This window comes from Ranitomeya variabilis, chromosome 1, assembly GCF_051348905.1.
Source record: "Ranitomeya variabilis isolate aRanVar5 chromosome 1, aRanVar5.hap1, whole genome shotgun sequence".
Lineage (NCBI taxonomy): Eukaryota > Metazoa > Chordata > Amphibia > Anura > Dendrobatidae > Ranitomeya > Ranitomeya variabilis.
In genome coordinates this window covers 256,096,738-256,109,647 of record NC_135232.1, presented here as the reverse complement: position 1 = coordinate 256,109,647, position 12,910 = coordinate 256,096,738, and the positions used below count along the sequence as shown (strand labels likewise).

Genomic DNA, 12,910 nt, shown 5'->3' with positions numbered 1-12,910 from the left:
TTGAGGTACTGTCTTATTTAACATATTTACTTAAATTGTCAGAAAATGTGATGTCCTATGACAAAATGGAGGTCATTTTCAGATTCAGCGCACTTAAAAACAAAGATTACGTGGAATAAACAAAACAGCTCTTGAAGAAAATTTTTTGCAGACCTGTGTTATTGTTAAGCGTCAGGTGCCATAGGCCACAGATAGCACTTCATAGACATGTACAGTTGCCCCCTTTTTCTGGTCCTGGACAACCCCTATAAACTCAGAGGCTATGTTCCCACGATCCGGAATGAGCAGCGCTTTGGACGTAACGCATTTTCGCTGCGCCCTAATGCTGCCTTCTATTGAACACATATACCTGCATGTGTTCAGTGAACCGTGCGGACTGACCGTGTTCATTACATTTCTATTGATTACATTTCTGTTGCAGAGACTACAGTTTCCACAAGAGAAGTTGACATGCTGGGTCCTGAATGACACACAGCATGTCAGTTTCCGGGGGTGATCTGCAGGTGCACAGTCGTATAGTGGACACGGGATTTCTTGAAATCACATCCACTATGCTGTAAAATACGCAGCGTCAAAACGGAAGCAGTTCCTGAACGTGGAAACGTACCCGTAGCGACCCATGACATGCATTTTCATTAGGGCCGGCTTCATACCAGGCAGATGGCGGCTGTGTTACATAGTTAGCATCTGCTTGTAACTGCAGCGACCAGAGCGCGCTCTGATCACTGCAATTTAACCATTTAAATGTCGCTGTCAATCTCCTGCAGCACCAGCTCTCATAAGCCCCCTGCGACAATATCACTGGAGGTTTGTAGAAGGCCCCTGGTAGCTGACATTTTGGTGTTCATCTGAAGCTCAGCCAAGTAGTAAGCTCCAGAAGAGAACAGCAATATTACAATAATGTGGTATACAGTACAAGCTATAGAACAATAACAGAACTAAAAAATAGTTTTAAAACAAAAAACTGATTTTTGCCAAATTTAAAAAAAATACTTTGCTGTTGGTGTCCCAAAAAAATCTGGAAAAAATTCCCAAACAAAATAAATTACAACAATAGATAAAATTATTGAACGTGCCAGAGTTGTCACTTTTTAGTCGCTGTACTTCCACCCTAAAAAAAACACTTCAAGGAAAAGTAAAATAAATAAATAAATCAGGTTAGTGTGGAAAAAAAAAGCAAGCCCTCATCCTCCATAGATGGATAAATAAAAACATTAGGGGTCTCAAAAAATGGGAGTCAAATTACGTTTTTTCCAAATTTCCATTTTTTTCCACTAAAATAAAAAAAAAAACTGGAAAAGTACTTCATATTGCTGTAATCAAACTAATTTGGAGAATCGTAATGCCAGGTAATTTTTACCAATGAAAGCTGTAAAAAAAAAAAATGCATTCTATGCCAAAATTAATAATGTCACGTTATGACTCTCGGAAGAAAGAAAAAAAAAAAAAAAAGAAAAAGAAAAAAAATCATGGTGGTTAAGGGGAACCGGTCACCCCCAAAATCGAAGATGAGTTAAGCCCACCGGCGTCGGGGGCTTATCTACAGCATTCTGGAATGCTGTAAATAAGCCCCCGATGTATCCTGAAAGATGATAAAAAGAGGTTAGATTATACTCACCTGGGCGGCCGGTCTGGTCCGGGGCCTCCCATCTTCTTACGATGACGTCCTCTTCTTGTCTTCACGCTGCGGCTCCGGCACAGGTGTACTGTGTCTGCCCTGTTGAGGTCAGAGCAAAGTACTGCAGTGCGCAGGTGACTGGAAAGGTCAGAGAGGCCCTGTGCACTGCAGTACTTTGCTCTGCCCTCAACAGGGCAGACAAAGTATGCCTGCACCGGAGCCGCAGCGTGAAGACAAGAAGAGGACGTCATCTTAAGAAGATGGGAGGCGCTGGACCGGACCGCGACACCCATCGGACCAGAACCGGACCGGGACCGCCCCTGGGGGGAGTATAATCTAACCTCTTTTTCTCATCTTTCAGGATACATCGGGGGCTTATCTACAGCATTAGAATGCTGTAGATAATCCCCAGATGTCGGTGGGCTTAGCTCTCCTTTGATTTTGGGGGTGACAGGTTCCCTTTAAGGAGTTAATGTAAATTCCATCTAGAAACAGTCTTGTCTGGCAACAATCCTATATCTATGTTCTATCCCCATGATCCTTTCTCTACAAATTTTCAGTGGTCTAAGATGCAATAAGATAGAGAATTTGCTGTATATAAAACTGGATGTGGCGTCAGATAAAACTGAAAATCATTGTAGTAGTCAGATTTCTAGGTTAGATAGGTGGAAGCATATTACTTTTTCCCATTGATGACCAATCAGCCATTTTCCTAAAGGTACCGTCTCACTATACGATTTACCAACGATCACGACCTGCGATACGACCTGGCCGTGATCGTTGGTAAGTCGTTGTGTGGTCGCTGGAGAGCTGTCACACAGACCGCTCTCCAGCGACCAACGATGCCGAGGTTCACTGGTAACCAGGGTAAACATCGGGTTACTAAGCGCAGGGCCGCGCTTAGTAACCCGATGTTTACCGTGGTTACCAGCGTAAAAGTAAAAAAAAAAAAAACGTACATACTCACCATCTGATGTCCGTCAGGTCCCTTGCCGTCTGCTTCCCGCTCTGACTGAGATCCGGCCGTACAGTGAGAGCAGAGTGCAGCGGTGACATCACCGCTGTGCTGTGCTCTCACTTTCCGGCCGGCAGACAGTCAGAGCGGGAAGCAGACGGCAAGGGACCTGACGGACATCAGATGGTGAGTATGTACGGTTTGTTTTTTTTTTACTTTTACGCTGGTAACCACAGTAAACATCGGGTTACTAAGCGCGGCCCTGCGCTTAGTAACCCGATGTTTACCTTGGTTACCAGCGAACGCATCGCTGGATCGCTGTCACACACAACGATCCAGCGATGACAGAAAGAAAGTTTCAAACGATCTGCTACGACGTACGATTCTCAGCAGGGTCCCTGATCGCTGCTGCGTGTCAGACACTGCGAGATCGTAACTATATCGCTAGAACGTCACGAATCGTGCCGTTGTAGCGATGAAAATGCCACTGTGTGACGGTACCCTAAGCCAATCAGTCCATATATCTCCCTCCACAATCACATTTAGAAATTGCTAAATACACCGACTGTAAAAATGCACAACACACTCTCAAGCACCATGTACTATTTATCTACGGGGAATGGGGGCAATTGTTGGTAGTGGCCAATCCTCAGATCATTCTGGTCTATTTGGAAGAGGTGCAAAATACAACCTGAAAACCAAGAGATGAGATACCAGTTGCTAATTAAGACCCCTGATTTGTATGGCAAGTGTCCCATACCTCCTGTTCCCATGACAACAGTCTAGAAGTGGAAGCAGTCAAGATGGTTTAACCTCTTCATTACTATGCATGTGTGGATATCAGCTATACAAGCATAAAGGACATACACAAGACATGCCTCATGCTAGATGGCATACATGTTCACACACTTCTTTTTCGGTTTTACTTTCAAAGCCACAATTATTAATATCATTTTGTAGAAACATGAAGCACTCGATAGTGTTCATCACAGCATTTGTAGAACCGATTTTCTTTATGTTGTCGTCAACAGTTGTCCTCTGTAAGGCCGGGTGCCCACGATCCAGAACTAGCAGCGCTTTGGATGCCGTGAATGTCCGCTGTGTCCAAAGCGCTGCCGTCTATTGAACGCAGGTGAATCAGCATGTGTACACTGAACCGTGCGGATTCACCGTGTCCAATACACTCTATGGATGTAATTTCTCTTTCTGGGACTAGGTCTCAAGACATGCTGCGGCCTGGAAAGACGCGCTGCAAGTCAGTCTCCGCGGGAGTCTACGGACGCATAGTGGACGTGGGATTTCTTGAAATCCCATCCATTATGCTGTAACCTCCGGACATTGCGTAAGTACGCAGCAGGTCCTGATGGTGGGCACATACCCTAAGGGAGGCGGCATAGCGGGACTTGCCATCATTAGGTGGTTAGTTCTTTCAGTAGGTGTGGTTCTGGAATGGGTCCTGCCAGCTGCCATAATGGGAGTCCGAGTTGCGAATTGTCAGTAAATTTAGACCTGGCAGAATATTTCAGCCTTCAGATTTGTATTGCTACACGCCTACATGTAACACATGAGGATTTGGCTGCGGATTAAGTGCAAGTTTCATCCCGACAAAGGTTGACATCTACAGGAAAAGATCCCATTTCCAGATTTGATCGTTTACAGCATGCTCCAGTTGTCACCAGGAAATTTAACGCACTACGTGGATATTAACCCCATCACTTGTACTGTAATTTGCTGTGGACTTTAGAACACAAATGTTTTTCCACACAGACCGGCAGCAGGCGCTGTGTAATAACCAACTTATGTGTAAAACTGGATGTCCAGATGAAAAGCAATGTTTCACACAGTTGTGTGACCTTAGCCTTAATAGACACAGCACAACAGGAACAGTGGTGTAGACCATTCAGATTTAGCCATTCTAATAATTAACATTATTGGCTTTTATTACAAGTCTTGCTTTGTGACCAATAATGTAAGGAACATGGCCATATACTACTTTGGCTATTAGAAGCACACAGGGTAATATTTAACTGCTGAAAGGCGCTGAACTGAAGGGGCCATTATCTCCTGGGTATAGGAGCAATGTCCTTTCATAAGCAGAGCAGGGTTTGGCACTTCTGAAAACAACACTAATCTGAGAATCAATAAGGTTCCTGCTGCCGGGATACTGCATCCCTCATCATTCTCCTATTCACTAATTCTTAGAGACAAGGAGGGAGAGGGGCTGCGGCTTTCTTCAGTGAGGCACAGACTGTAGCGTTCTGGAAGATCTAAGCAATGGAGAAGAGAGCAACATCCAAAACCAGAGCCCTAAGAGAAGGGACTTCCTATACAATGCATGCACACATCGTTACTATTCTGCAACAGTAAGTGGAAGATTATTAGGAGCGAATACAGATTGCCAAGCTCATGTGCAGTCAGCGCTAATTTTAGTGTTTACTTCTATCGTTCCTTAGAGCATCTGTGAAGCTTGGTAAATGGTTTGCAAACGCTCGGGTGTCATTTTCCAAGTGCTGACGAGCTTTGCTTTTTTATGCCATTGTACACAAGACAGAGACAGCAGGAACAGAGTCGTCTCAGAGCCAGGAAGGTAGGAGCACACATCTTGTCTGGAAATTACCACCACAGGGTTATCATACAGTATTTACACGTTGGATAATTAGGAGCTTCTAAAAGAACATTGATGACCTGATTGTTCCTAAAGATATTTCATCTTCTAGCTTGATTACAAACACCACATATTACATGTGTTATCAGAAATTGCATCACAATGTAAAAGGCAGATCAGCATTTCCCAAATTCCAGTCCTCCAAACCCCCAGAGACCAGGTGTTTCAGGTTTCCTTAGTATTACACAGGTCATTTCTGATGCCTTGATAATAATTAAATCAGCTGTCGATACTAAGGAAATATGGAAAACATGAACTATTGGAGGTTGTGAAACACTGATGAAAAGCAAAAAAAAGAAATCCATGCAGACAAGTGATATACTAACAATACATATGGATGCATCCTTTATTTGGATGACCTGAGGTGCGACTGCACTACCAAAGATGGTGGATCTGCTCCCTCCAAAGGCCCTGCAAGGTGTTACCTGTTTGAAGTCAAGACACAGAACTGTCTGACCCCAAGATCAATGCCTGATCTGTTAAGGGAATATAAACATACTAATCCCTCCTGCAAAATGGGGGGAGGGGCAACACTGAAGGATACTTTGGTGCATTGAGCAAATGGACATTTATTTCACAGCTTTCATATTCTCTACGTTATTCTCATATTCTCTGTATCTTTTGTAATTTGATTTTTTTTGCATCTAATTCAACTCCATCTCCAATGAGCAACTTGATCTATAACAATGGCCAATGTGCATATTAATAAGAAAAAAATGACACGTGATTCATAATTCACAAAATATATTTAAAAAAAAACAACAAATTTTGCATAAAAGAGTAATTAAAAGTGAACTGCATTGAGACATGCTTACCTGTGGATACAGCAGGGGAGAAGAGGATCTCTGAGCCAACATTGGAGCACTAAAAAAAAAAAGGGAACAAAATGTTACACTCAAGATCACAAACAGCCATTTAATTCAATTAATTTAACTTACATGTTTCACATGGTTAAATGTAAGATAAGGACAAAATCTGTGCTTCAATTGTTTAGGTTTCCTCATGAAAAAACAAAAAACAAAAAAACAGCCAGCCTGTTCTGCGGCTGTTTTATTGTTGGCCTCAAGGGTGCAACATTGAGCCATCAAACAGAAGACAATTAGCAACAGTGAAATATTAAACTGATGGGAGTTGTTTTACAACATTGTATACACTGTGCTACAGCTCCCCAACCACAACACACGTAAACCGATCCAGATGAATTATTGTATTCGACAGATAGTCCATGACAGCTGAGCGTTTGCATCACCATCATAAGACCAGTTAATGGGTACAAACAGCACTAGTACTGCAATTCTTACATGACTGACCAATAGCTACAAGATGACAAGGTTATGACTCCTCAAGGACAGAACTACAGTGTGTAGGACTACTAAAAATTGGAGTCTGCATATCCGCTGTCTTGCCATTATTCATGATTCAGATCTTTCCTACACTCCCTATTTATCCCTAGATATCACTTGAACGCTCAAGACTTTCTTTTCTTAAATGCATGTATTTGGGTCAAAAACATCAGTGCAACAGTTTCATTACAAATTTTGCAGTTTCGTTTTATAGGCTCTTTGTTTCCCTGCAAATTTAATATAGACTGATCATAAATTAGCTGAGAGGAGGTCAGAAATAAACCAATTAAACAAAATTACAAATGTTTCTGTTAGTGTAATGATGGTGGAGAAACGAGAGACCAGTCCAGTCCATCAGCCTCCTCCAATTGGAAAACATCTCTCATGGGATAGCTGCTTCTCTATTGGAGGAGGCTGATGGACTGGTCACATGGTCCCCCACCAGCAGCCATTAGATGGACAGCAGTGTTGGTCAGGACAGGAGAAAGTAGCCGACCTCTTTACTTTTCTTTCTTTCTATGGAAACACTTCGGGTATGGGCACAGAGCTTTTCACTTGGATTTCGAGGCGAATATTAATCCGAAATTCACAAACCAGTCTTCCCCTTACTAAACCCCACTCTCTCCAATCTAACTTGGATGCCAAACAATGCTTAAAGAGATTCTAGCAAGTCGAGCCAAGCTTGCAAAACCGCAAGCAGAATGAATCAGAGCTTAGACTGGCCTCACACTAGCATTCGGCAGGGCTGCGGATGAAATCCTCCTTCCTCCGTTAAGCCCCACCCACTGCCACGCCTCTTCCTTCAGCTCCGCCTACATCTGCATGCGTCCTGTGTACCCCATCTGTAACATTGGGTACACAGGCCATGTGGATGTATGCAGATGCCTCCGCATGTGTCCTTTTTGACCCTGCGCCAACCGCAACATGTTGCATTCGACACAGGTCAGGTCAGCGCAACGTCAAGACGACACATGCGGAGGCATCCGCATACATCCACATGGCCTGCGTACCCAATGTTACAGATAGGGTACGCGGGACGCATACGGAGCTGAAGGAAGAGGCGCAGCAGTGGGCTTAACAGTAAGTCCGCAGCCCTGCCGAACGCTAGTGTGAAGCTAGCCTTAGCAGCACAAGTGCAGCCAGGTATGTTTTTATCCGACATGCTGGACCATTAAAAAGATCTGTATGCGGAACATAGGAAGACATGAGCTGCCCCCCCAAGCACTTCTCCGCACCCCGATGTAGGTGACCGTTCACACTGGTGTTTCAGAGAAAAGCATACCTGGCTGCAATTATGCTGACTGTGGTGACGGCAGCATGAATTGACGGACATGCTTCCTTTAAGAGTATGTGCACACCAAGTAAAAATTCTGCATTTCTTGGCAGGAAAAATGCAGCTTCAAAAACACGAGTTTTTGATTGGAGGTAAGTCAATAGCAAAAAACGCAGGGCAAAAACGCACAGAGAATTGACATGCTGCAGATTATTTTCTGCACCAAATATGCAAGTCAAAATACGCAGATTGTACATGACACATCCAGTTTCTCATTCACTTTGCTGGCATCAGTTTTAGTCACAAATCCAAACAGTAAAATCGCGACAAAAACGCACCAAATCTGCAACGTGTGCACACAGGCTAAGCTTTCTCCAAGCCACTACACTCGTGCCTCTACACTGTGCCAGTCACTGCATTGGTTCTTATTCCATATAAAACGGACCTGGGCAAAGTGCGGCCTGCGGGCCACATCCGGCCCTCTGGCTTTCTCAGTTCAGCCATGGGGCTGGAAATCAGGGTCCTCGGGCCACATGGCGCCCACCCGCTCGCTGTTTCCATCTCCGGCCACTTTCTCCACCAATCAGAGTGTGAAACAGCTGGTGCGATGACGTAATTTCATCACGACAGCTGTGTACTCCGGAGAGTCTGCGCACCAAAGGCAGGGGGAGAAGCAGAGTGCCGGGGAACGGGACCGAGGTGAGTATGTTTTTTTTTCCTCATGTGTATGGGCTGTTTGGGAGGCTAAGGGGGTAACGTGGTGCTGCACATGGGCGGGTGACGTGGCACACATGGTATGTGCACACGTTGTGGATTTGGCTGCGGATCTGCAGCGGATTGGCAGTTTTCCATCCGGATTACAGTACCATGTAAACCTATGGAAAACAAAATCTGCAGTGCACATGCTGTGGAAAATACCGCGTGGAAATGCTGCGGTTTATTTTCTGCAGCATGTCAATTCTTTGTGTGGATTCCGCAGCGTTTTACTCCTGCTCCTCAATAGGAATCAGCAGGTGGTAAAACGCAAGCGAAATCCGTGGGTAATTTTTTTTTTCAAAAACGGTGCGGAAAAATCCACACACAAAGCTGCACATGGGGGCGACATGCTGCTGCACATGGGGGCGACATGCTGCTGCACATGGGGGCGACATGCTGCTGCACATGGGGGCGACATGCTGCTGCACATGGGGGCGACATGCTGCTGCACATGGGGGCGACATGCTGCTGCACATGGGGGCGACATGCTGCTGCACATGGGGGCGACATGCTGCTGCACATGGGGGCGACATGCTGCTGCACATGGGGGCGACATGCTGCTGCACATGGGGGCGACATGCTGCTGCACATGGGGGCGACATGCTGCTGCACATGGGGGCGACATGCTGCTGCACATGGGGGCGACATGCTGCTGCACATGGGGGCGACATGCTGCTGCACATGGGGGCGACATGCTGCTGCACATGGGGGCGACATGCTGCTGCACATGGGGGCGACATGCTGCTGCACATGGGGGCGACATGCTGCTGCACATGGGGGCGACATGCTGCTGCACATGGGGGCGACATGCTGCTGCACATGGGGGCGACATGCTGCTGCACATGGGGGCGACATGCTGCTGCACATGGGGGCGACATGCTGCTGCACATGGGGGCGACATGCTGCTGCACATGGGGGCGACATGCTGCTGCACATGGGGGCGACATGCTGCTGCACATAGTGCTGCACATGGGGGCGACATGCTGCTGCACATAGTGCTGCACATGGGGGCGACATGCTGCTGCACATAGTGCTGCACATGGGGGCGACATGCTGCTGCACATGGGGGCGACATGCTGGGGCGACATGCTGCTGCACATGGGGGCGACATGCTGCTGCACATGGGGGCGACATGCTGCTGCACATGGGGGCGACATGCTGCTGCACATGCTGCTGCACATGGGGGCGACATGCTGCTGCACATGGGGGCGACATGCTGCTGCACATGGGGGCGACATGCTGCTGCACATGGGGGCGACATGCTGCTGCACATGGGGGCGACATGCTGCTGCACATGGGGGCGACATGCTGCTGCACATGGGGGTGACATGCTGCTGCACATGGGGTGACATGCTGCTGCACATGGGGCGACATGCTGCTGCACATGGGGCGACATGCTGCACATAATGCTGCACATGGGGGCGACATGCTGCTGCACATAGTGCTGCACATTGCGGTGACATGCTGCACATGGTGTTGCACATGGGGGCGACGTGCTGCATATGGTGCTGCACATGGGGCGGCTGTGTGGGCCTCATGCAGTGTATATAGGGAGGCTGTGCGGGGCTCATGACGCATATAAGGGGCTGTTGGGGGGCTCATACGATATACAGAAGGGGCTGTACTCCGGTTCAAACGATATATGGGGGATGTCAGCATATTTAATTCTGCTCAATATTAACCCCTTCACCCCCAAGGGTGGTTTGCACGTTAATGACCGGGCCAATTTTTACAATTCTGACCACTGTCCCTTTATGAGGCTATAACTCTGGAACGCTTTGACGGATCTTGGCGATTCTGACATTGTTTTCTCGTGACATATTGTACTTCATGTTAGTGGTAAAATTTATTCGATATAACTTGCGTTTATTTGTGAAAAAAATGGAAATTTGGCGAAAATTTTGAAAATTTTGCAATTTTCCAACTTTGAATTTTTATGCCCTTAAATCACAGACATATGTCACGCAAAATACTTAATAAGTAACATTTCCCACATGTCTACTTTACATCAGTACAATTTTGGAACCAAAATTTTTTTTGTGACGGAGTTATAAGGGTTAAAAGTTGACCAGCAATTTCTCATTTTTACAACACCATTTTTTTTTAGGGACCACATCTCATTTGAAGTCATTTTGAGGGGTCTATATGATAGAAAATACCCAAGTGTGACACCATTCTAAAAACTGCACCCCTCAAGGTGCTCAAAACCACATTCAAGAAGTTTATTAACCCTTCAGGTGTTTCACAGGAATTTTTGGAATGTTTAAATAAAAATGAACATTTAACTTTTTTTCACACAAAATTTATTTCAGCTCCAATTTGTTTTATTTTACCAAGGGTAACAGGAGAAAATGGACCCCCAAAGTTGTTGTACAATTTGTCCTGAGTACGCTGATACCCCATATGTGGGGGTAAACCACTGTTTGGGCGTATGGCAGAGCTCGGAAGGAAAGGAGCGCCATTTGACTTTTCAATGCAAAATTGACTGGAATTGAGATGGGACGCCATGTTGCGTTTGGAGAGCCCCTGATGTGCCTAAACACTGAAACCCCCTACAAGTGACACCATTTTGGAAAGTAGACCCCCTAAGGAACTTATCTTGATGTGTGGTGAGCACTTTGACCCACCAAGTGCTTCACAGAAGTTTATAATGCAGAGCCGTAAAAATAAAAAATCATATTGTTTCACAAAAATGATCTTTTCGCCCCCAATTTTTTATTTTCCCAAGGGTAAGAGAAGAAATTGGACCCCAAAAAATGTTGTGCAATTTGTCCTGAGTACGATGATACCCCATATGTGGGTGTAAACCATTGTTTGGGCGCATGGCAGAGCTTGGAAGGGAAGGAGCGCCATTTGACTTTTCAATGCAAAATTGACTGGAATTGAGATGGGACGCCATGTTGCGTTTGGAGAGCCCCTGATGTGCCTAAACATTGAAACTCCCTACAAGTGACACCATTTTGGAAAGTAGACCCCCTAAGGAACTTATCTTGATGTGTGGTGAGCACTTTGACCCACCAAGTGCTTCACAGAAGTTTATAATGCAGAGCCGTAAAAATAAAAAATCATATTTTTTTCACAAAAATGATCTTTTCGCCCCCAATTTTTTATTTTCCCAAGGGTAAGAGAAGAAATTGGACCCCAAAAAATGTTGGCCAATTTGTCCTGAGTACGATGATACCCCATATGTGGGTGTAAACCATTGTTTGGGCGCATGGCAGAGCTTGGAAGGGAAGGAGCGCCATTTGACTTTTCAATGCAAAATTGACTGGAATTGAGATGGGACGCCATGTTGCGTTTGGAGAGCCCCTGATGTGCCTAAACATTGAAACTCCCTACAAGTGACACCATTTTGGAAAGTAGACCCCCTAAGGAACTTATCTAGATGTGTGGTGAGCACTTTGACCCACCAAGTGCTTCACAGAAGTTTATAATGCAGAGCCGTAAAAATAAAAAATCATATTTTTTCACAAAAATGATCTTTTCGCCCCCAATTTTTTATTTTCCCAAGGGTAAGAGAAGAAATTGGAACCCAAAAAATGTTGGCCAATTTGTCCTGAGTACGATGATACCCCATATGTGGGTGTAAACCATTGTTTGGGCGCATGGCAGAGCTTGGAAGGGAAGGAGCGCCATTTGACTTTTCAATGCAAAATTGACTGGAATTGAGATGGGACGCCATGTTGCGTTTGGAGAGCCCCTGATGTGCCTAAACATTGAAACTCCCTACAAGTGACACCATTTTGGAAAGTAGACCCCCTAAGGAACTTATCTAGATGTGTGGTGAGCACTTTGACCCACCAAGTGCTTCACAGAAGTTTATAATGCAGAGCCGTAAAAATAAAAAATCATATTTTTTCACAAAAATGATCTTTTCGCCCCCAATTTTTTATTTTCCCAAGGGTAAGAGAAGAAATTGGACCCCAAAAAATGTTGGCCAATTTGTCCTGAGTACGCTGATACCCCATATGTGGGGGGGAACCACTGTTTGGGCGCATGACAGAGCTCGGAAGGGAAGGAGCGCCATTTGGAATGCAGACTTAAATGGATTGGTCAGCAGCCGTCACGTTGCATTTGCAGAGCCCCTGATGTACCCAAACAGTACAAACCCCCCACAAGTGACCCCATATTGGAAACTAGACCTCCCAAGGAACTTATCTAGATGTGTTTTGAGAACTTTGAACCCCCAAGTGTTTCACTAAAGTTTATAGCGCAAAGCCGTGAAAATAAAAATTCTTTTTTTTTTTTCACAAAAATGATTTTTTAGCCCCCAGTTTTGTATTTTTACAAGGGTAACAGG

At 45.3% G+C, this 12,910-nt stretch overlaps 1 protein-coding gene across 16 annotated transcripts in view; it reads right to left on the bottom strand.

Annotated features, from left to right (window-relative positions):
• The window catches only part of FBRSL1 (fibrosin like 1), a 796,611-nt gene that overhangs the window by 44,996 nt on the left and 738,705 nt on the right, over window positions 1–12,910 (bottom strand). For all 16 annotated transcript variants that reach the window (XM_077293351.1, XM_077293356.1, XM_077293352.1 and 13 more), the window contains one exon: window positions 6,054–6,102. In XM_077293351.1, the coding sequence (XP_077149466.1) occupies window positions 6,054–6,102 (49 nt within the window). The remainder of the gene's footprint in view (window positions 1–6,053; window positions 6,103–12,910) is intronic.